Source organism: Camponotus floridanus, unplaced genomic scaffold, assembly GCF_003227725.1.
Source record: "Camponotus floridanus strain SB8 unplaced genomic scaffold, Cflo_v7.5 scaffold117, whole genome shotgun sequence".
Lineage (NCBI taxonomy): Eukaryota > Metazoa > Arthropoda > Insecta > Hymenoptera > Formicidae > Camponotus > Camponotus floridanus.
This window is the reverse complement of record NW_020229234.1, coordinates 105,118-131,551: the sequence shown is the minus strand read 5'-3', so window position 1 is coordinate 131,551 and position 26,434 is coordinate 105,118. Positions and strand designations below refer to the sequence as shown.

Sequence of the window (26,434 nt, the reverse complement as noted above, 5' to 3'; positions counted from 1 at the left end):
TAAGAACTTCGTTATTAAAACTTTCTGTAACAATGAAAACGAAAGTAAGTAAAAAATATATGAATAGACAGTTTTTTATAGCAACCAATAAGGTTTTCTATAATATAAAACGTAAATAATTTCTTAATGGAAAATTAAGTTCGTGAATATTTTCGATTGCTTTAGATTTTTAGACTATTAAGTATAAAAGTCATAACTTCGCGTAATTTTCTACAATTCGTAGAATTTGCACATTCGTTGTTGGAGAGAGTGCGCTGTATTTGATTAATTATACTCCGCATTGTGATAATTTCAATTACTTTGCTAAAAAAAACTAGATTCATTTATTCCTGATAATAGTCGTAGTATTTTAGTTTATGTAATTAAAATATAAAGTAATTAAAATATAAAGACAATCTGGAAAGGATTTAATAATCTCTAAAAGGATTTAGTAATCGTTGATTCTTATGTTCATTAATAAAAAAAGTAATTGTTGTGTGTCATTCAGTAACGAAAAATGTTTTTAATCGTTAATACGTCATCTCGTCTTAATTTACAATTGTTTGAACAATACTCAACTGTCTCTCCTGATTTTGATGAGTTATGGATATGGCGCAGTAATATACAAAATATGCATAAATTATAAAAAATATATATTTTTTTTATATGTAAATCAATTTTGAGACGTTTAAAGCAAAATCGATTATCTTCTTACGTAAATATCATTAAAAAAATAAAATGTATAAAAAAAATTTTCATGGGAAAATTTAAATGACTTTTAAAATTTCAAATACCTGAATTCATTTCTTTTAAATATTATATTTTTCAAAATAATGTCCCTCTTTCTCTCATCTTTTTAATACTTGTGAAATAGCAAACACTAAAGATTACTTAATAAATTTAATCATACATCATAAAATTGTTTTTTAAAAATATCAAAAATGATCTAGAAAACGTTATGAACGTTATATATATACATCTTATCCGTATTATAAATTAATATATTCCTTATTATTCTAAACGATATCTTTTTTATCTTCAAGAAATATTTATAAAATTATAGCAATAAACAATTTCCATATATGAAATCAATGATGTGTTTTTAAATGTATGTTTAAAAAACAGGCTGGCTTCATATTTTTGATGATATATTAAAGATTAATAAAAAAATGAGACACTATGGAATGAATAAATACATGTGTTGACTTCATTAAAATTTATGCAGTAACACTGTGACGCAATAGTATAATTTTATTTACAACTGCTTGACATGCAAAACACAATTGAAGTAGAATTGTTATATATTTTATACTTAATATATATAGTATGTATTTATTTTAATTTTATGATTGTAAAATTTATGAAATACATTTTAAATAAAGAATTTTAAAAAAATAAGTATCGCATATACATGTGCATATATTAGAAAAAATAACAGAATTAATTAAAAATAAAGAAAATGTATGAAAACTTGAAACTATTATGCGTTAATTAAAACTAACGACTGTCATAATAAAATTATTAAAAATTAAGTATTTTATTAGATTAGTTAAGATATATATATATATATATAACATAATGTGTAAAAATTGTTGCTTAACACATACATATGCACAATATGCAAATAACAACTATTTTAACAAAAAAAGTTATTATTAATAGTGTTACGTCCAGACCCTTGAAAGGTCGGGCCATCTGGAAGAACGTAACCGGGTAACTACTTACCCGGTGACACACTTTCGGGCGTGTGTATGGATCGGGTCGAGCGCACTGTCCTGGGGCCTAACACAGGTCAGTGACCAGAATGGTCCCTTTAACTCTGTGAGTGTCTTAGGCCGTTGCGCTCGGTGGTCCCTTTTCGGTAAGAGAGTCGAATCTCTTTTACACGGGACGGGACCTTGTGCGATTTCGGAAATGAATGAGAGTGGACGGGAAATTTTAAATAAATTTACTCCTTTTTATGAAATTGAAATTTATTATGAAATCAAAATTTATTTAAAGAATATACGGGTTTACAATGCATGTTTTTAGAATGTGTGTGTGTTATGAATGTGTAATTTCGCGGGTGTTACAATAGTACGGAGGACATCAGCCAGGAGAAATTAAGAGGAGTTCTGAGATTAGGGAATCCTGGCTGGTTTTTACAATTTTTGATGTGATTTTTCTTATCTGTAAGGAAAAGATCTATTAAGGAGGGAATAAAAGGGTCATCAAACTGGATGATGGACGGAGGGAATTTTCTTAATAGGGCTTGGATGGGGACGGCTAGTGGTAAAGGTGGTACCTAACTACTGCCCCCCCTCAATAATAATACCCTGGTACCGGGGAGGTACCAGGGTATTATTATTGAGGGGGGGCAGTAGTTAGGTAATGAAGGAACTCTTCGTGGTCCACGTAACCTGGACCCACGCAATAAAATTCTTCAAGAATAGGGAAATCGAGGAGGGGGAATTGGGTTATGAAATAGTTTAATTGATCGGGATGGGAAGGTTCAGGGGTAGGATTCGGGAGAGGATATTCTGACGGGGACTCTGGGGGGAAGTCGAAGGGATAGGAGTTCTCGTCAAGGTCAGGAGGATATCCTACGAAATCCTCCGGATCCTCAAGGAACTCTGAGGCCTCCGACGGAGGGGACGAAGAATCAGAATCAAGGGTAATTATAGGTATGGGAGACGGGGATCGGGGCGCTAATAAAGATTGGGGAGAAGAGGGAGAGGAAGGCTCGGGAGAGATCGGGGTAGAAGATCTGGGAAGTGATGCAGAAAGGGGAACAGGTGTACTGGGGGAGGAAATAGGGGAGTAACTAGGTGGAGGGATCGAGGGGGATCTATGAGGTGAGTGTGTGCGTGTGCTGTTAACGGGGGTGAAGTTATTAATATTGCTAATATCTATTCTATCGGGGAGGTCCGCCGTGAGTTGAGGCTGTTGCCTCCTTAAGCGTCTGTTGCGACGATTCCGCCACCGTAACGCAGCCGGCCATTTAGAGGGTGATACTAATAATAATTTCGCGTTTAAAATAATTTAGGAATGCTCGAATATAACCCTTCTAAATTTTATTATAAATGTCATTGGGCGAGGATCATTTCAGATTAGATGAACTAAGAATTAGTTCACAAAATTCTACTTCTCCTAGATTGTGCACTTAAATGTTAGATAAAAGAGAAAATATATAATAACAAAAAATTGAATTCAAACGGATTGGGTTGTCGAGGGAGGTCGAAAGTGAACGAGGAAATGTTCGTGAATCGCCTTGCGGAGATTCTCAACGAACAAGGAAATGTTCGTGAATCGCCTTGCGGAGATTCTCAACGAACAAGGAAATGTATAAAAGAGGAATAAACCGGAGAACAAGATTCAAATAGCTGATTCGATAAAATGAAGACAAAACGAAGATAATTATCGTTATTGTTGATTTAGGTGGCAAATAAAAAAAAATGATCCTTTCCAATGACAAGTTAATCGTGAAAGGTAAAAAGGGGGGTACTGATCGGATGAAACTTACTAATTATTGAGTGCGTTGAAAAAATTTGACTTAGGCCGGACTGTGAAGCTAGACCCCAGAATTGGTTGTTTGAATTAGCAAGAGCGTCCAGAGGACCTCAGGGATCACACTCATTTCGATTTTTTTTTTACTTGAACTTTTTATTGATATATATACTTTTATATTGCGAACTGATGCGGAGAAGAGCAAGCCGAAAAATTTCTTGAGATTAACTGCATGTCCGCGCTCTCGGCTCGTGAATTTTAAAGTTTTTGCTCCTCCTCCCTTCTGGATGGTGGGAATTTCTTTAATCAAGCAAAAAATTTTTACTATTCCCTTCTTAGGGATCAAGGAGTTAGATTTTTAGGAAGAGAAGGTGTCTTAGACTTCTAATTGGTTAAGCCCTTTTTCTTAAGGTTTGGCTTCACCATCCAGTAGAGAGTGGGAGCGACCTGATTTCCTTATCTCCTACGATTTGATTGAGAATGGCCTGTTGATCCAGCGCACGTGCGATATTAATTTTATGGCTCTGCTCGTATTTACCTTTTGGTCAATTTCCCGATGACCAAGGCTCTTAGTTCAAAGTCTCTGAGACGATGATACCCATTGATACGCGTGGATTGAATTTCTTATATTTCCGAGGCTTGTAAATTAAAATTTTATTTAAATTTTCCTAGCGCTATCTCGACTGGCCACTCTGCTTGTTTATCCGAGTTGGGTTTTCCTTATTTTAAATTCAACTCAATCGTTGATTACTTCTAAGAAACGTTTCGATGAAAGAACAGAATCGTGAAGTCCACCGGACGTAACAATAGCCAGGTATTTTATTAACTTTTTGAATTATATAATATGTGAAAATTAAATTTTTTTGCATAGCAGCACTTTGATACATATAGAATACATATATTGTAAATAAAATATATTAATGTGTAATATTGCGTAGATTTTATGACGGAGTCAGTGCCTGTTTACACATTTACTATGTCATTTTTCTTTTACTATGTCATTTATCTTTGATATCTTGTCAAAAACATTCTTTATTTCGTTCTAAAAATATTAAACTAGCTTTAATTATAATATTTAAAAAACATGTTATTATTTAGAAATAATATATTATGTAAAAATAATAAATTGCCATATTTGCTTTCATAGTAATCTCTGTAAGATTATGAGGATTATTTGCTTTTATAGTTAGTCCCTGTAAGATAACATTGATAACGAAGATAAAGTTGCCAAATAATGAGTACCATAAAATGCGTATGGATATGTCACAATTTAAGAAAGTTGAAACTCATTTTTTAAAAATATGATTTTATAAAACTTTCATATATGACTAAATTTGGCGTTAATTGTTTTAAAATTTTTATTATCTTTTGAAAAATATAAAATTTTTGTGAAAAAGCTTATTATAAAATTTATGCTTGTAGCTTCTAATATAATTTATAAATATTTATGAACATTATAAAAGATAAATTAAAAGTTGTGAAACTTTTATTTAAAATTTTTTTCATATTTCTTATCATTTCGATAAAAATCTCTTACCCTTCGTTCAGAAAAACGAATATCAATTTTGGTTCGAAGGAAATCTTTTAAAATAAAATTAAGCAGTTATATACAAACATTCTCTTTAAATTTTATATTATAATATATTCGAAACTCATCATTTTTATAAGAAATATTTCTTTAAGCAAGAATGGAACGATTTCTTTAAGCAAGAATGAAAACAAGAATAAGCAAGAATGAAAATAGTAAAGATAAAATAATGATTATAATTTAACGTATGAAAATGGTTTAATAAAATGCATTTACTTGATGATACAATGAAACTAATATAGTGTATATATTTTAATATTTTTAGTCATTTCCCGATTCAGCGACTATCGAACTGATAGTCGACTGAAATATATAATACGACTGAAAATATTAAAATTTTTCTTTTTGGAGGGTAAAACGGGTATTAAAAATCTCGAATTGAGATTGAATTTTCACTTGGTCTAACTAAAAAAAAATTCATGCCTTGTGCACAATAATCAGTTTCACAGAATAATTAATTTTTCTGTTAAACTGATACACGACCACCTGCGTTTTTCTGCTAGCCCGCGATATTTAAAAAAATTGTGTTTTCACTTATTGTTGTAAAGAGTCTTCTTTTTAATTTAGTTCAGTCAATTTTCTTTTACTTTGTGATAAGATAAACTTACCTTGAAATTTCCTTATCAGTAATAATTGGCTTGCAGATACCATGTGTATATAATCAGTTGAATTTTTAAGGAAAAAGATAATTTTATCTTCGTTTTCATATTCCAGATACATATTCATATTCCAGATACAGGAAAGGAACATCTGTAATATAATTTAAATAAATTTCATTAAATTTTACCAATCTTTTAGTATCAATAAAATAATATAATTACAAATTTTCGTTTCTTAAAATGATTAAAAAATCGATTAAAAAATTCTATATTTGTAAAACTAAAAAATTAAAATTCTATATATATGTTTCGTATTCCAAAATATATATATAATAATTTACATATTTTATATTCTAAGAAAAAGAAGTTAACTTAACTAAATGTTTAATTGCGGTTACTGTAGACAAAAACAAATTATAATCCAGCATGTCTAACCATGTATAAAACATAGGAACATATATTACAGTACAAAATTTTAAAAAAGGAGGATTACAATTTTTAACCAAAATAACTTAAAAAGTATAAATCAATAACGAAAAAATACAAAAATAAAAATTTTGTTTACTTTGTTGAAAAGAATGCGCAATTTATTTTATAATAATGCTATTATAATGCACTTATTATATGCTATTATAATGCATTTTAAACTTATTAGAAAATAAAATTAAAAAAGTTGTATGTATATTTTCTTATATATTTTAAAATATAATATATAAAGCAGTTTATAAATAATTTTATCAATCTTAGATTATTATGAGAAAGAAACAGCAATATTATTGTTTCTATTTTCAGATTTCATGGTAAATATGTGCTATATAGATCTCTTAGATTAATATGATATATACGTATGATATATACGTATTTTATCAAAAGAAACATTTTTCGAACTATCGAAAGAAAAGCACAAACTATTTATCCTGCCCATCATTGTTCAATATTTTTGTAAAATATTAGATACAATACATACAAATATTAGATACAATAAATACAATACGGTAAAAATCGATACAAAGACAGACAGTTTATATTAGTAAGTAAAAAGAGGATATCCAAAATGTTTAACATAAAATTTTTACGTGAGATTTTATTTTTTAAAAAATTGATTTTAAAAATTTGAAAAGTAATCATCATATGTATTTTTCAATTATACTTTTTCATATAATTTCTTTTAAAGTTTCCTATTTCTTAAACTTATGTGTCCTATTGTACAAATGCTACATATATAACTCTTGCTACAGATATAGCTGTTTAATTATCGTTTTATAACAGGTGCAAACATTTATATAGAAGCTGCGACATTAATTCTTGCCTCAATCATAATGTGGTGCTTGATCATCCTCGTTGCTGTTTTAGTGACAGGTAGATAATAGATTATATTTCATATTTCAATTGTATTTCATTAAGATTGTTTGTATCCTTTGTATATTTTATTTGTATTTATCGTTTATTACTTATTTGAACATTTAAGTTAAATAATGTCCTATTTAATTTTATTTATTGAATTTTATTTATTTTAAATACATTTTAATTCAAATTTTATTATTTGCCGTATGTTTCTATAATTTATGTTATTATATTACTAATTAAAAATATTTGCTTACAAAAATAATTTTCTTTTTATATCATAAAAACATCGTTGTAATTATAATAATATAAGTAAAATATTATTTCTATTTTTCTATAATTTTGTAAATTTTACAAATCTCATAAAAGTGTAAATATTTTCACGTATTTTTATATATAATATAGAATATGTTTTAAAATATAAAACATAAGACATGCAAAACAAGTAACGAAATTTTTAGTTCTAACAAGTCTGAAATATTCAATTCGATTTAAAGCCACATGTAATTTTGAAAATCTATTTATATGCACAAAGATATAGCACATATCGTCAAAATACGTAGTGCAATAATAATAGCGAAATAAAATTAATAAATTATATTTTTTTATAAATGTAGTTACATCATCTGACTGTAATATCAAACGTCGGTCAACGACAAGTGGAGATGATGGATATTATTGCGTTTGCAATGCACAGCAATGCGATCAAACACCGGATGTGATCAAGCCGACCAATCTCGATGAATATACCTTAATAACTTCAAATAAAAATGGTTTACGATTTCGTGTATCGAAGGGTAGATTTAAAAATGTTAATTCTGATTACAGTGAGTATTTAATTTCCATTATAAAAGATAAAGTAAATTTTTAAGTTTTATTATATATATATATATATATATATATATATATAAATTATATAAATGTATAATGTATAATATATATATGTGTGAATAGTTTTAAAATCCTAAACACAAAAGCCCAATATAATTCAACAATTAAAAACAATTGTCACAATGAAAGTATTTCGCGGAAGTTCTAAAAAAAGTTTATAAATCCATCTCTAGGTCAGCTAGGAAAGATTACTGTAAATCAAACGGACATGTATCAAAAAATCTTTGGATTTGGAGGAGCAATGACAGATTCAGCGGCCATAAATATTCTGAATCTAACGCATAACACGTCCGATAATTTGCTAGAGTATAATGAATTATATAAAGTACTTAAATTCTAAAAAAATTTTTCTAATTTAACGATTGTTATACGAAATATTTAGGAAGTATTAATGACTTTTATCAAAAGATGATAATTCTATATTTAATTTTTGTTTAAAATTATAGAAGCTACTTCGGCCCGCATGGGATCAATTATACCTTTATTAGAATGCCTATGGGTGGTACGGATTTCTCAACAAGACCTTATACTTATGCGATGACAGAAAATGACATTTCACTTTCCGATTTCAATTTGCAACCAGAAGATTATAATTATAAGGTTACTTCATTTAATAATTAATTTTTTCATTATAAGACAATCTATTTTTTTAAAAACTTGTGAAGGAAAATTTTTACACTTCTAAAGTAAAAGAATGAATAATATAATTCATAGTTGTAAAGTATGAAATGTATATGATCATTAAATATCTCAATTGTTTGTAGATACCGCTGACAAAGCGAGCGCAAGAATTAAAAGAAAATGAAATCAAGTTATTGACTGTACCATGGACTGCCAGTCCCTGGATGAAAACGAAATACAGTTGGACAAACAATGCTAAATTACGCCCAGAATATCGACAATTGTGGGCAAATTATTTTGTAAAGTAAAGATATATTGTAAAGATATTGTATATTATTATAATATATTTTTATTAATTTTTTATTTATAATAACTGATCAGGATATTTATTTTTATAATGCATAATTTGTATATATATGTATGTATGTATATATGTACATGTGTGTGTGTGTATGAATCTATGTGTGGAGATTACATTTCACAAGTAAATTTAATAAAAATAATAAAAATTTAAAATATATTGTTATAAATGTTTATTTTATTTTGTATACTTTTATATAGATATTTTGAAGCTTATCGTAATGCTGGATTGGAATTCTGGGGTGTGTCATCTCAGAATGAACCAGTCAATTACATCTATGCAGTGAATGCAAGCAGAATGACATGGACTGCTGAGGAAGAGCGTGATTGGATTATCGAGTATTTGTCACCAACCCTAAAAAAAAAAGGCTTCGAGCACATAAAGATCTTTATAATGGAAGAAAACAGGCTGACACTTCCCGATTGGCCGAAAAAAGTATTTGAGGATCAAAGAGCAAGAGATATCGTTTCTGGAGTTACAGTCCATTTTTACTTCGATAAAATAGTCGGACCGCATACGTTAACGGAAATAAAACGAGATTTTCCAGAGAAATTAATAATGTACACAGAAGCTTGCACTGGAGTTGGTAAAGGTTGGTAAAGAATAATTTTTACATTATAAATTTAGCATATTCCGAAAGATCCTTCTTAGTAACTGATAATTATTGAAACGAGAATAAATTTGATTAGAACGAAAAATTGATTATGTTTTATACATAGTTTTAACCACAGCATTCTCTCTCTCTCTCTCTCTCTCTCTCTCTCTCTCTCTCTCTCTCTCTCTCTCTCTCTCTCTTTCTCTCTCTCTCTCTTTCAAATACTATTGCAACAGTATATTCTTCAGATTAAAGTAAATCGAAAAATCTTTACCATTTTTTCATTCGGCAAATAGTTATCGAAATACAATATATAGATCATAAAGATTGAAAATTTTCATACGTTAAAGCATCACAATCTTTGTAAAAAAATTATTAATATACCGCATTGTTCATAATACTCAATAATTGCTCATCAAAGAAAAAAATAGCAAAAGAATCCTTAGGTTTGATTTAATTCGAAAAATATATGTTTTTTCAATATGCATTTGTTAACAAATATAACATATTTGTTAACAAATATTGTTAATAAATATTATATAAATTCTTTAGTTGTTATTATAACACATTTTTATAAATATATCTTTTGTATGCTTTTAATCTTTTTGAAACAATTTCTTATTTATATAAAGTTTACGTTATGTGATATTAAAATATGAAAGAATAATTTTATATTGAACTTATTTTTATTAAAATATTAAGACTCAAAGTTTTATAGGGCAAATACTGAGTTACAGTCAATGTGTTTGTTGCTTGTTATATAATACATAGCTAATTATAGAATAAATGTATATTTATAGAAAACAGAGTAATCCTAGGTTCATGGAAGCGTGGTGAGGTATATGCGAAAAACATTATCGAAAATATGCGGCACTGGGTATCTTCTTGGATCGATTGGAACATAGCTTTAGATATAACTGGTGGACCAAATTGGATCGATAATTTCGTTGATTCATCTATAATAGTCAACAGCGAACGTGATGAATTCTATAAACAACCGATGTTCTACGTTATTGGACATTTTTCAAAGTTAGTAAGCATTACTCTTTTATATTTGGTTTATAGTGTGTGTACACATACACATGTGTCGTAATGCCACATGTGTCTATATATGTGTCGTAAGATATATTTGTAACATTAATGATATAATTCTTAAAAGGACATAAATTCATGGAATAGTTAAAATTAATGTTTTTGCATATTTTTTTATTAGCGATTTAAACCATTATTGATTAAATTTTATTTAAATAGATATGTCCCACCTAATAGTAAAAGGATCGGTTCAACAATAGGAAATATGAAAGGAATTAAAAATGTTGCGTTTTCCACACCAGACGATGGTGTCGCACTAATAATCTTAAACCTGTAAGTTTTTCTCTTGTACATATATAAACACTCTAAAATATTTAAATGTCGATTGATGTATTATGTATTCTATCCCTTACTTTGTTAATATCTAATATACATGATACATCATGAGGAAATTCTCGTATCAACTTTTCGTTTTTTCAGGAACGAAGAGGAGAAAGAAATTCTGATCGAAGATCCGAAGAAAGGAACAACGACAATAAATGTTTCTGGAAGATCCATTAATACAATGAAATATTGGAACATATAATAAGAATATAAATCCGTAGTGTCGATAGATATATGTATATATGCGCGCGCAAGGCATAGATTTTAATACACATTTAAATCGTTTTAATTCTGTAAATTTTTTCTACTAGAAAAAAAATATTCATGAAAGTTTCTTTAAAATAAAAAGAATTAAGAAATAAATTGCTAAACTACTTTTCTTATAATGTAACTTGCTGCACTAATAGTATAAATGGTTGTGTTGTTTTAAGAATTCTATTTTAACTATATAATTTCTATGCCTTGAGTATTATACACGTTATTGTTAATTAATTGGTTTGCAATTATTTGAAATTTCGAATAACTGAAATCCCGAACGAGCAGATAAAGATCTTAGGAGTTTTATTCGCGAATTCCAATCCTGAAATCCGGAGCGAATAAATTAAGGAAATACTCGTGAATTCCAATACTGAAATCCCGAACGAGCGGATAAAGATCTTGGGAGTTTTTTTCGCGAATTCCAATGCTGAAATCCGGAGGGAATAAATTAAAGGTTACGGAGAAGAGAATCGAATAGTTGGAAATTGGTTATCGCTAGTAAATTCTTGCAAAATTTTAAAGGAACTAAAATAGTGTCATTCGGTCCTTTTCAAATACTTAAAGATCAAAGTCGTTAATTGAAAGAAAAAAGGGGAGTGGAGATTTCGAAATAGTTAAAACTTACTACTTATGGAGAGCGTTGAATTGAAATTTTCTGGTTCAGGCCAGAACCCCGGGGTTGCAGGCAGGAAGTGATTCGCCGTGAAATCAGTGATGTTCCTTTTTAAATTTGTAACTATCACTGGTTGGAATTGTACTGACTGATTCAAAATTTTATTATAATTCTGACTGAGCGAAAAACTCTGAGACTAATACTCTGTGTAAAAATTGGTTGAAAAACTGAGTCTCCGCGCTTTCGGCTCGTAATTTTAAAGTCTTTGCTCCTCTTCCCTTCTGGATGGTGGAAATTTCTTTTAATCAATCAAAAAATTTTTACTATTCCCTTCTTAGGGATCAAGGAGTTAGATTTTTAGGAAGAGAGGGTGTCTTAGACCTCTAATTGGTTAAGCCCTTTTTCTTAAGGTTTGGCTTCACCATCCAGTAGAAAGTGGGAGCAACCTGATTTCCTTATCTCCTACGATTTGATTGAGAATGGCCTATTGATCCAGCGCACGTGCGATATTAATTTTATGGCTCTGCTCGTATTTACCTTTTGGTTAATTTCCCGATCACCAAGGCTCTTATTTCAAAGCCTCGGAGACGATCCATTGATACGCATGGATTGAATTTCTTATATTTCCGAGGTTCGTAAATTAAAATTTTTATTTAAATTTTCTTAGCGCTATCTCGACTGGCCACTCTGTTTGTTTATCCGAGTTGGGTTTTCTTTATTTTAAATTCAACCCAATCGTTGATTACTTCTAAGAAACGTTTCGATGAAAGAACAGAATCGTGAAGTCCACCGGACGTAACAGTTATAATAAGATTTATAAAAAAAATACTTACATCTGTGTTCCCCATTACACATGCCATTGGGTGCCCGAATCTCCCCGGGTGCCCGAATTTCCCCGGGCACCCAAATCTCCTCCTCCATGTATGGCTCTTCCCCGAAGAGCCGCCGAAGGTCAAAGATGTCCTCTTCATCCGGGGGACTCTCCGGAGCGTCACCCCACATGAAGGAGAGGTCCTGTCTCCTCCACCGCCGCTCTATCCGCACCCACTGCCGGTGCCGGATATTCATAAATCCCGGTATTTCGATTTCATCCTGGGACTGTAAAAATATAAAAAATATAAGTATTATAGATGTACAATTTTTTTATAAAATAATCACAAAATCAATACTTACATTCCAATGGAACGCCAGCTTCACTAGCAGGACCGCGAGCAGGTCCGAAAAAGCCTGCTTCCATCCTGGGCAGTTTTCATAGATATATTTCATTTTTTCTTTACTCTTCGTAACTCGCGCACTCTTCTTAACTCGCGCACTCTCGGAGACTTTCTGATGCGGCAGCGAAGTCTCGGTCCGAGATCGTATAATAGAGATGCGGCATTATCGCCATAAACACCTCGTAAACGCCTCGTAAACGCCTCGTAAAAAGTACGCGTGGTCCCATATATTTATCGAAAGTATAAGCGATATTATATGCTCCGGTTGATAAACAAATAGTACCTCAGAATCATCTTCCACGATTTTTTTCCGCCAGCTCGCAATCGACGAGTTGATGCTTGTTGAAAGCGTGCGAGGGAGATAGCGAAAGGAATGGGAACGCAAGGAAAGGCGCGTAAATAAATACATTTTTTTTTAAAGTAAAATATATATAAAATTTATTTTAAAATGTGTGTATATTATACATATTTATGTGTGTGTGTGTTTATGTGTATTTAAAATTGTAACGTTCCGTTTTTCCCGGAGATTAGATTGCGGATAAACTCGTCGGATTCGGGGTAATGAATGGTGAGCGAATTGTGATGTAAGAAAGAAAGAATGTATTTATTCAAATCGAAAGCGTGTGTACAAGTAGTGTGTATCTTGTTGCGATTTAAAATGTGAGCGTGTTCAAGTGTATAAATTTCTGCGTCGCGAGTTATAAATGTGAGCGTGTTCGCGTGTATAAACGTCTGAATGCGCGGTGATTCAATGCGCCAGTATAACTGTGATTTGTAAATTCGATAAATTCGCTGGTATGATACGCGTGTATAAAAACGTTGTTTTGACGCGTGCGGATATGCGTTCAGAATCGGTCGAAGACCTCGCGTTATTGTGCCGGTGTTTTTGCCGCGTTTCTTGCACGGGGAATCCCGTCGTTCCGGGAATTCCGTGTACGAAGAAAAAGCCGGTGGATTCCGGGAAATAATACGCTATTTCCGCGAAATAATATGCGATCTCCGCGAACGGAAATATCGCGCTAATAAATCGAGATCGCGCTTTAAGAAGAGCTGGCGAGGGTGGAGGTGGAGTTCAGAGCCGCCCCGATCGAGAACTGTCGATCGGGGCGGCTCTGAACTCCACCTTCCGTGGGTTTTGCCAGCCGGGATGTGGAGGAGCGGATGGAGGCAGTACTCCACGCGATAGCGAGAACTCTCGGCTTAGGCTGAGTAATCTCAACCGGTTCGATCGGGGCGGTAGTGCCGGTTTTAGGTGCTTGGTAATTTCTCTCGAGCATACAGCTTAAGAGCGGAACAGGAGAATGTCTCTTTTAGCCGAAATATGGCCTTTTTATACCGGCTAATTACCCGCGTCGGCGCGCGGCGGTATTACCCCTTCCGAACGGGTTAATTGCGATACGGTACGGTCGGGCTCGTTCGGAGGGATTCGGGTTTGCGCCGAGCGCGGGTTTTCGCCGGTCGGTCGGTCGGGCCGCGTCGGCTTCGCTCGGCAATTCTCGGCCGTTTTGGATTTACAACGGCCCCGGTTTTTGAAAAGTATTAAAAATGTGGGCGCACCGCGCCTCTGCCTCTGCCCGGCGGGTGTTCTACCGGGAGGCAGCTTCCGGCGATGTTGTTGCCGGGAATTCGGAACGGTGCATCGGAGTGCACCGTTACAAAATTAAAATTAAAATGTAAAATATAAAAATATAAAAATATAAAAATATAAAAATATAAAATGTATTTTACTGTTAAAAGAATAACATAATATAATATGTAATAATAATATGTATATGTAATAATATATAATAATAATATGTATATGTAATAATATGTAATAATAATATGTATATGTAATAATAATATGTATATGTATATGTGATAATATAATTAATATAAGTACGGTGATAATATAATTGTACGTTCTAACATATTTTCGCGCTCCTTGTCCATGTTTTCATTAGGAGCAGGTAATATAAAATTTAACTCATCAATCATCAAATCATAATGAAACATGCCTAAATGGTCCATTTTATACGTTTCAGTCAATAAGTTATATACACTTATGTAAGTTTGGAAACATTGCTCGCAATCTGTGATGGGTCGGACTTCCGTTAATATTCCTCCGCATTCCCGTCTTTGGCAGCACTCGATCGTATGAGGCCCTTGACTAAGCTCATGCCGACTCGCAACGACTCGGTTTTGCCATCTCGCGATGAAAAAGCCATGAATTTGGTGGAAAGCAATCCGCGCAATATTTTAATAATGGATACGGTGACTGATTTATCATACGCCCCGTGGTCTTCACGCACCTCCATTTCTGCAAACCATACAGAAATAAATTGGACTGAGGTTGCCGGTATATGGGGATGCACATGCTAGTGTGAAAAAAAGCGAAAATAATATAATTATCCACAATGTATTATTTCTTATTATTTATTTTCTTTATATTTATTTATTTCTTACCTTCCTTCTTTTTCTTATTATATATATATTTAACGTTATATATAACGTTCTTCTGTTCACTATCGTTCACTCAACGTTCACTTGATTCTTTTCATTGACCAATTCGATACTGACAGTTGCTCTATTTCTTAAACGCTCGCTGCCTTCATCTCTACCATAGACCCTATCTACTGTTTTCATTCCAATGGGATACTTGAAACTCCCATATGTTTATTCCAAGTATCATTCATCGCTATCCCGCTATCCATCTCCCTTACAATATTTTACAATTGAGCGTGTGTGACACAATGTATTATACTATTAAAAGAAATATTAATAAAGATTTTTTTTTATTTTTTATATTTCATATATTTTATGTAGCGCATATCTTACATACTTATATTAAGAATATATATACATATATAGTATTATTGAAAGAATTATTAATAAACACTGTATATAAATTAAATCATATTGTCCTTATGTATCCAAGAGTTGTGCGAATTGTCAAATCCCAGCCATTTCACGTAAATCTCGTCACCTCTCCTGCGCAGTATTTTCTCCACGAGATACACGTCGGGATAATTCGAGCGATGCAACTCGTGCTCGTAGAACGCTCCAGCGATAGGTTTTTTGCGATAATCCTCGAGTAGATAATTCACGGGATTAGTATGCTGCACTTTTACAATTTTAAACACCTCCGTTGTCCAATTTGGCGTGTAACCCTTCTCGAAAACTGTCTTGTACTTACTAACGCGTACCGAGTCACCTACTTTGAATTTCGCCGGACCCGCGATATTTACGCGGTTGTATACAGTAGCCAAGAGTCTCTCGGCGATCGCGGGGGTAACGTCGACGAGTCGCATACCGATCGTTCGATACTTCCGCGCGTTGTAATCCGATACGAGTCTCGGCAACGCCTTGACCCACTTGTAAGATCCGTTCAACGTAAACATCTTCCACATGTCGTCTTTTAGCGTGCGATTGAATCGCTCGACGATCGATGCCTTCAGTACCGAATACGTAGAATAATGATTTATGCCGTGTTTTCGCATGAGCCGTTGCACGTCGGCGTTATAAAATTCCTTCCCCATGTCGGTCTGTATGTTTTTCGGACACCTCTCGCTATCTCGAATTATCTCGGCGATAGCGTCAGCTGTCTCGCTTCCGCCTTTACTCTTGAGCGGTACGACCCACGCGTGCTTGCTCAACGCATCGATGACTGTGAGTATGTAGTTGTAACCTCTGTTGAAACGAGAGTACGGACGCATCTCGACAATGTCGGCTTGCCACAGATCATCGTATCCCCGCACTATTACGTGTCTTCGGGGGAAATTTTTTCTCGCCGGTGCGTGCAGTTCGTTCACCAACTGCCGTTTCTCTAAACTATGTTGTTTCTTCGCTTCCCCGGTTATTCCCGATCGTCGACCCATCGTTGTTTCGATTCGTCGATCGAATTAGCCGTTCAATAGCCGTTCGTAGCCGTTCGTAGCCGTTCAATTGCCGTTCACTGCCGTTCGATTGCCGTTGCTGACCCGTTCAATAGTCGTTTGATTGCCGTTGCTGACCCGTTCAATAGCCGTTCGTAGCTGTTGCTGACAAGTTCGTAGCCTCGTTGACAATCGAACGGCAGTGAACAGTTATTGAACGGCTATTGAACGGCTACGAACGGCTATTGAACGGCTATTGAACAGCTATAAACGGCAATCGAACGTGTCAGCAACAGCTACGAACGACTACGAACGGCTATAAACGTCAATCAAACGGGTCAGCAACGGCAATCGAACGGCAGTGAACGGCAATTGAACGGCTATTGAACAGCTATAAACGACAATCGGACGGGTCAGCAACAGCTACGAACGGCTATTGAACGGCTATAAACGGCAATCGAACGGGTCAGCAACAGCTACGAACGGCTATTGAACGGCTAATTCGATCGACGAATCGAAACAACGATAGGCCGACGATCGGGAATAACCGGGGAAGCGAAGAAACAACATAGTTTAGAGAAACGGCAGTTGGTGAACGAACTGCACGCACCGGCGAGAAAAAATTTCCTCCGAAGACACGTAATAGTGCGGGGATACGATGATCTGTGGCAAGCCGACATTGTCGAGATGCGTCCGTACTCTCGTTTCAACAGAGGTTACAACTACATACTCACAGTCATCGATGCGTTGAGCAAGCACGCGTGGGCCGTACCGCTCAAGAGTAAAGGCGGAAGCGAGACAGCTGACGCTATCGCCGAGATAATTCGAGATAGCGAGAGGTGTCCGAAAAACATACAGACCGACATGGGGAAGGAATTTTATAACGCCGACGTGCAACGGCTCATGCGAAAACACGGCATAAATCATTATTCTACGTATTCGGTATTGAAGGCATCGATCGTCGAGCGATTCAATCGCACGCTAAAAGAGGACATATGGAAGATGTTTACGCTGAACGGATCTTACAAGTGGGTTAACGCGTTGCCGGGACTCGTATCGGATTACAACGCGCGCAAGCATCGAACGATCGGTATGCGGCCCGTCGACGTTACCCCCGCGATCGCCGAGAGATTCTTGGCTACTGTATACAACCATGTAAATATCGCGGGTCCGGCGAAATTCAAAGTAGGTGACTCGGTACGCGTTAGCAAGTACAAGACAGTTTTCGAGAAGGGTTACACGCCAAATTGGACAACGGAGGTGTTTAAAATTGTAAAAGTGCAGCATACTAATCCCGTGAATTATCTACTCGAGGATTATCGCAAAAAACCTATCGCTGGAGCGTCCTACGAGCACGAGTTGCATCGCCCGAATTATCCCGACGTGTATCTCGTGGAGAAAATACTGCGCAGGAAAGGTGACGAGATTTACGTGAAATGGCTGGGATTTGACAATTCGCATAACTCTTGGATACATAAGGACAATATGATTTAATTTATACAGTGTTTATTAATATCTCTTTCAATAATACTATATATATATTCTTAATATAAGTAGTGTAAGATATGCGTTACATAAAATATATGAAATATAAATGTGTAAGATGTGTATTATATATAAAACTACATGAAATACAAAATATATACAGTAATAAATAAAATATATACATGTATTTACAAAGGTATCCTATAATGTCCCCATGGTAATGTGTCATTCTTATATATGAATGAGAAAACAATGCAGCCAAACATCGGCGCTGATACATTAAAAAATTCTTCCGATAAAAAAAATCGTAAAAGACGATTCTAGGAGATGCCGTTTGTTTATATTGTTTATAAATTTATGTGCTGTGTAATTCAATGAGATGGATAAGGATACGTCGAACGAAAAAATCTAGAATTACTTATATCGGGAGTGAGGGGTGTACCGCGAAAGGGCTGATATACGAGCGGTGGAAGCAAGGGTACAAAGCAGCCAAAATCGGCGCTGACACGTTAAAAATTCTTCCGAGAAAAAAATCGTGAAAGACGATTCTGAGGTACTATTTGTTTATATTATTTATCAACCGGGCATGCGACACAATATTGCTTATACTTTCGATAAATATATGGGACCGCGCGTACTTTTTACGAGGTGTTTACGACAATATGGCGATAATGTCACATCTTTATTATACGATCTCGTTTCGAGATCTCGCTGCCTTGTCAGAAAGAGTTTGGCAGTGCGCGAGTCGAGAAATCAAAAGTGAAGAAATCGAAAGTGAAGAAGTGAATATTTTTTTTCATCGTTCTTGTGTATTTTATAAAATGGCCGAAGAAAATATCATTATCATTAATGATGACGATGATGATGTTATGATCATCGATGATGACGATGTGATGATCATCGAAAATAATAATGTGAGGATCATTGAAAATGATAATGTAATGAATATTGATGAAGATGACGAAGATGACGAAGATGACGCCGATTTCGAAGTAGAACCCTTTGCGGACAGCGATTACGAGAGTGTCAATAATGATGACAGTGATGAACTATTACAAATAAAAGAACGAAATTTAGACTTACCGAGAATATTGACAGTAGGTATATAAGGCGGGTTCTAACTCGTGTCCTCTCAGGGGGGGTGAGGCGCGCGGGGGATTACGGAGGCGCGGGGGAATGACGTCACGCGGGACGGAGGGGATTTCGGCGGCGGCGCGTGTTAGATGTTTTACGGCAATATTGTATTACATGCCCGATTGATAAACAATATTGCGTACGAACATGTTCGGTTTATAAATAATATAAACAGCAGCATTTCTTCGAAATGCATCGCATGCGAGAGCAACGCGTGCGAGGGAGAGGGAGCGATGGTGTGAGAGCAACGCGTGCGAGGGAAAGGGAGCGATGGCGCGAGAACAACGCGTGCGAAGGAGAGGGAGCGATGGCGCGAGAACAACGCGTGCGACGAACGAGGCTTACAACTAGCGCGAGAGAGAGAGACTTACAACTAGCGCGAGACGAGACTTAGATCAACACATGGGAGATAAGGATACTTATAACTAGCGCAGGGATGGGAACGCAAGGAGAGGCATGCAAAATAATTAGATTGTTTTAAAATTAAAATATATATATAAAATTTATTTTAAAATGTGTGTATGTGTATATTATACATATTTATGTGTGTGTGTGTGTATGTGTATTTAAAATTAAAATTAAAATTAAAATTAAAATATGAAAATATAAAAATATAAAAATATAAAATGTAATGATATAATATAATATAAGTATAAAAAATATATAAAATTAATTTGGGGGGAAGGGGGGGGGGTTGCGCCGGTTCAGGGGGAGGCGGCTCCTGTAACAAAAAATATATAGTTATAATATATAGTAAAAAAATATATAGTTATAATAAGATTTATAAAAATAGTACTTACAATGTTTTAATGTGTGCACATGGGGCACATGTCGCACGGTAATATTTGATACAGTGATTTCCTGCACTCTTTGCAGGATATATTGCTTAAATGACTACAATTCATGCAGCGATGTTCCCGTATAGCTCTAGCTTCCAGAAATAAAAACGATAATCTTAGGAAGCATTCCGCACAATATTTCTGTCCATATTCTACATAATAGAACGATATGCGACATATTTTTATCGTATCGCTCATCGTCAATATTTCCGGTAATTCTAAATTCCGTTCTCTGAATTCTAATAGTTCATCATCACTATCAACACTCTCGTAATCGCTGTCCAAGGCTTCTACTTCGATATCGGCGTCATCTTCGTCTTCTTCGTTAACGTTCATTACATTATCATTTTCAATTATCCTCACATTATTATTTTCGATGATCATCACATCGTCATCATCGATGATCATCACATCGTCATCATCGATGATCATAACATCATCATCGTCGTCATCATTAATGATAATGATATTTTCTTCGGCCATGTTATAAAATGCACAAGAACGATGAAAAAAATATTCACTTCTTCACTTTTGATTTCTTCACTTTCGATTTCTCGACTCGCGCACTGCCAAACTCTTTCTGACAGGGCAGCGAGATCTCGATTCGAGATCGTATAATAGAGATGCGACACTATCGCCATATCGCCGTAAACACCTCGTAAAAAAAAAGTATGCGCGGTCTCATATGTTTATCAAAAGTATAAACGATATTGTATTACGTGCCCGGTAGATAAACAATATAAACAAATGGTACCTCCCAGAATCGTCCTCCGTAATTTTTTCTCGGAAGAATTGCACCCTTGCTTCCGCCGCTCGTATATCAGCGCCGATGTTCGGCTGCTTTGCGCTTTCGCGGTACATCCCTTACCCCCGATATAAATAATTCTAGATTTTTTTCCGTTCGACGTATCCTTATCTCTCTCATTGAATTATACATTATGCGAATTTATAAACAATATAAACAAATGGCACCTCCCAGAATCGTCCTCCGTAATTTTTTCTCGGAAGAGACGATATTGCGACGCGTATGAGCGCCGATGTTCGGCAGCTTTGCACCTTCGTTTCCTCCTTCATATATAAGAAGGATTGAAGTGCACCAAATCATCATAGTATGTGATTTGAACGCCCATCGACACGTCGGTTGTAAAAAAAGTATAGCGGTGTTCCGTTAGAAAGATTTTTGCGCCTATTTCACGTTCAAGACAGAGAACGGTATTGTTTATCGTGTGCAAAAGTCATCCGTAGAAAACTGTGACATAGTGTTTTAAAAGTGTGAGTGTGAAAAAGATAGGAAAATGGAAAACATCGAGCAGACCGAACGCGATCTGATGGAGGGATCTCGCCAAATTGCAACCTTGGGTGAGTATTTCGCGTGGCTGCAGCGTTACGAGGAATTGATCCAAGAGCTCGAAGAACGCAGTCGTGTCAAGCGTCCGCGGCTCTCAATCGGAAATAGACAATCTCTGGTGGCTAAAATCGTGCGATTAGAAGGTGCAAAGACTCGATTGCAGAGACGGTTTATTCCCAGCGGTGGTGATTACAGCGGTGATAATAACGCTGAAAGATTCGTTTGGCGAGAGATCGATACCGCATTCGACAGCCGTATTCTGACCGGTGCCGTGATTAACGCAAACTATATCGAACCTCGTCAATTTCTCGAGGATGCCGAAGACATCGTGCTCGAGCAAGTGCAAGACGTTCTAAAAAGACACAACAGTGTAAAAGTGAACACTGTGTTTAATGGTGAATTTGTGTCGGGTGATAAGCGCGCGAATAAAAGTGTGAATACGAAAAACTGTGAACTCTTTCGCACATCTGATTTACGCGAGTGGTTCGAGCGCCGCGTTATCGAGCCCACTTTAGCGTCTCTGGAAGAGTTTCAGGAACGCGATAGCGGCTGGGCATTGTCGCGAATACAGAATTTGACTGTTAATGTAAATAAATATAATCCAATGCGCGCGAGATGCCACATTAAATTGTCGCGGGAGATTATGATGAAAAGAGCGGTGGTTAACGTACAGTCTAAAGACAATGCGTGTTTCGCGTGGGCAGTGGTCGCCGCTCTATATCCCGCAGAAAGGAACGCGGAACGAGAATCATCGTACCCGCATTACGCAACAGTGCTGAATCTCCGGGACATTGAGTTTCCAGTAACTTTAAATCAAATTAAAAAATTTGAACTCGCAAACAATATCTCGATCAACGTGTACGGCATCGAAAGCGAGAACATTGTTCCACTACGACTGACAGAGCAGAAGCGAGATAAGCACGTGAATCTGCTATACGTGGAAGACGGCAACAACGTAGGACATTTCGCGTGGATAAAAAATTTATCCCGGCTCGCAACTGAGCAAACACAAGAATCACAAATATATCTGCGATCGGTATGTATATATATAATAATATAAAATAATTATAATTTATATAACAAATTGTTCAAAATTAAAAAATTTTCTTTTCAGATGTCTGCATTATTTTAGTTCAGATGACAAGTTGCAGTCGCATACGGTTGACTGCGGGGAGATGAACGACTGCGCTATCCGGTTGCCGAGCGACAAGGACAAGTGGCTCGAGTTCAACAATTACAACAGGAAAGAGCGGCTTTCATTCGTCGTGTACGCCGACCTGGAATGCGTTCTGACTAAAACGGAGGAAGAACAACAACAACAAAAATTGTACCAGCATCATCGGGTATTTAATATAGCGTATTATATGCATTGTTCGTGCGATGAATCTTTATCGGCGTATCATTCGCGTCGTAGCGTCGATTGTATAGCGTGGTTCGTCGAAGATCTTAAAAATTTAGCGATTCGCGTTAAGAATATTTTAACGACCAATGTCCCCATGGTTAATTTAACGTCCGAAGAGTGTGAAAAATTTTACAACGCCACTCAATGTCATATATGCGAAAAGCCGTTCGCGCAAGACGATACACGCGTTCGCGATCATTGTCATCTGACCGGGCGGTACAGAGGTCCCGCGCATTCAAATTGCAATTTAAATTACAAAGAATCTTTTTGTATTCCGATAGTTTTCCACAATTTATCCGGTTATGATTCACATTTTATTATCGAGGAAATAGCCACAGCGTTCGAAGGGAGCGTCGAGTTACTTCCAATAACGAAAGAAAAATATATTTCGTTTACGAAATATGTCGACCTTAAGGAAGGCGATTGGAAAAATAATGTAAAATTACGCTTCATCGATTCATACAAATTTCTTACATCGAGTCTCGACAAATTGGCATCTTATCTAGACAAAGACAAGCTCAAAATTTTAAAATCAGAATTTCAAAATTTATCCGCGGAAAATTTCAGTTTATTAACGCGAAAAGGCGTCTTTCCATACGAATACATCGACTCGGTAGATAGGTTGCGAGATACGCGTTTACCACCGCGCGAATCGTTTTATAGTTCCTTGACCGGTGAAACTATATCCGAGAGCGATTACGCGCACGCTGAGAACATCTGGACGCGATTCTCCATTCGAACGCTGGGCGAATACAGTGACATGTATCTCAAAATCGACGTCTTGTTATTAGCCGATATTTTCGAAAATTTTCGCGATAGCTGCATAAAAAGTTACGGACTCGACCCCGCGTATTACTATACTCTGCCCGGATACACGTGGGACGCCATGTTAAAGCATACAAAGATCACGTTTGAGTTGCTTACAGATATCGACATGGTTATGTTTATAGAACGCGGTATACGCGAGCAATCGCAGGCGATCCACTAGCTCGTTGGGATCGTCCCAGTGCACGTAATCAATCATATTGTCGGTTAGCGTCATCGCGCGAGGCGTGAATACTCCCGTTCCCGTTTTTTTCTTTTTCGATTCGAACGACATCAACGGCGCGATTATTTGTTTATACTTGTATCCCTTGTTGCTCTTTAATTGACCTTGCGCATTATATCGACGTTTATGCGCACTCGTCGCCATCAATATGCTCTTATATTTTTGCGCATCGTCCTCAGTGTATATGGCGTCATTGGGAATTCTCATGAAGATCAACTCGTATAATCCCGATGTACCGATGTATCTTACATTATCTATGATTATAGAGTCATCTTTGTCAATGCCGAATCGTTTGTTACCGAGACGCATTCCATTCTCGTCGAAATAGACGCCGTACACGTGATCGATCGCGTTTTTTTTTCTTTCATCACCGCTAAGAAGAGCGCCCATGTATTTTTGCCCCAGTGGTCCCAAGTTCTCTCGTAACACTTCTTGACCTTCCGACGTTTGTAACATGTTTCGAACGGATGTTTCGGGCGGATTGCCCGTAGTTTCGAAAACATCTTCGATCGCGAATGATTCGGGTATCGCGAGTTGCGCGATTTTCGGGGCGAACGGTGTAGAGGTTATCGGCGATTCATCCGATAAAGTCTCCGATAGATCGGATATACGCGACATCGATAAACGTTTCGCCTTCACCGATCGTTTCCTCTTTTTCGGTGTCGCATTCTCCTCCTCCTCCTCCTCCTCTTCCTCTTATATCGCTTGATGGGTAACGTTTTAATTATAGTCAGCGTTACTCTCCGGCTCTTTTTTCATCGCGATTGCGCTAGAGTTGTCGACGATCTTTTGCAGCGGCTCGATAATAGGTCTAAAATGAGTCGTGACCGCTATCTTCGTCGATCTTACCGGTCTTCAAAGCGCGATGTTTCTTGCGGATCGATTCGCTCGTTTTCTCAATCTCCCGCGCAATCTTTTCACACTCGCGAATATTATCGTTTCAGCCATGTTGACGGAACGTCGAGCGTTTCACCCTTCTCGACGGAATGTCGACTGCGACTAATCGTTTCGCGGTATCGCGAACACGTTAAATCCTTTTCTGTATCGCCCGTTCGTAAGCGCGCTGTCCTTATCAATCACTAGGAATCCATACTTTTGTTGCCAACAAGTACGGCATAATTCACTGAAATCCTCGTACGACATATCGGTATTCACGTGATCGTTGTACACGTGTTTCAAATTTGTACCGTCCTGTTTAAACAAGATCAGCAGGTTCGCGTTGTCGCGTATAAGATGTTTCGGTATTCTCGCGTACGTCTGACAAAGATAGAAGCAGTCGACGTTCGAGTGACGACCCATTGAGAAGTACTCTCTTATTGTATCTTGCTTGTCGCACGCCACGTCATCGAAGACAAAAATCGAGTTTGGACGTGCTTCGCACGGTGGAATGACGTCACTGTTATTCGAGAACGTAAAATAGCCGATTTCGTCGATCGGCGTCAATAAATTCTCCAGATATCGATATTTCGGCTATTGCAGCGACTTTGAGTACACGTACACGTTTTCGAAACGTACACCGTGTGGACTTTCCAGTAGACTTATCAAAACGTTGGTTTTACCACAATTCGAGGGACCGCAAACGATCGCGCGTATAGTAGTCGGTAACATCGTACCGTGTCTGCGCATCTCCGCGTTGTCCCCCATCAAGCGTAATCTGTCGTCGCAATTCGTCACGCGTATCGTCAAAGGCTGTCGTACGAACCGCATGTTTTCTGTTTCGAACCAATTTTGCTGATGATCGCGAGGGGGAGGCCTATTTATAGAGGTGTCGCGACTCGAAACCGCTCAGTATCAAAAATGTTTCTCCTTCTGTCGGACGAGAGAGACATTCTCGGACTTACCGCCAAACAGCTGCAGTATATTCCGAAGATTCTTTTACTGGAAAATTTCGGTGATTACGTGGAACGATTGTGGGACAAGCTTCCTGAATATATAAAGGCTGATCCGGAGGTTCGACAATATCGTTCGTGCATGCGACATTACAACCAGCCGTGGCAGCGAACGCACATTGACGGTCCGTCTCCGTTGATAAAAGATTGCTACGTATGTCAGCGAGAATCGTAAGAGGCAGCGGTCTCGTTAAATCGTGCGATAAACGCGCTTCCGATCGAATTCCATATTCCCGGCTATCAGTTTTGCGGCCCAGGCACGCTGTTGCGGAAGCGATTAGCCAGAGGCGATCGAGGTATAAATTTATTGGACGCGGCGTGTCGCGAGCACGATATAGCGTACTCTCGGAGCAACGATCTCACCGAGAGACACGCGGCGGATAAGATACTCGCCGAAAAAGCGCGAAATCGTATCGGTGCGAGAGATTCGACTCTCGCTGAGAGAGCCGCCGCCACAGCTGTCTGGGCGG

The 26,434-nt window shown here is 36.4% G+C and overlaps 1 protein-coding gene across 1 annotated transcript; it reads left to right on the top strand.

The window, feature by feature from the left end:
* The first annotated feature begins 6,921 nt into the window (after nucleotides 1-6,921).
* LOC112639910 (glucosylceramidase-like) lies at nucleotides 6,922-11,148 on the top strand. The gene is made up of 9 exons (XM_025415240.1): nucleotides 6,922-7,011; nucleotides 7,614-7,823; nucleotides 8,061-8,193; nucleotides 8,334-8,487; nucleotides 8,652-8,812; nucleotides 9,070-9,461; nucleotides 10,265-10,493; nucleotides 10,716-10,829; nucleotides 10,977-11,148. Exons 1-9 carry the CDS (start codon nucleotides 6,972-6,974, stop codon nucleotides 11,080-11,082), a joined length of 1,539 nt encoding a protein of 512 aa, XP_025271025.1. The 5' UTR covers nucleotides 6,922-6,971; the 3' UTR covers nucleotides 11,083-11,148.
* The last annotated feature ends 15,286 nt before the right edge of the window (nucleotides 11,149-26,434 follow it).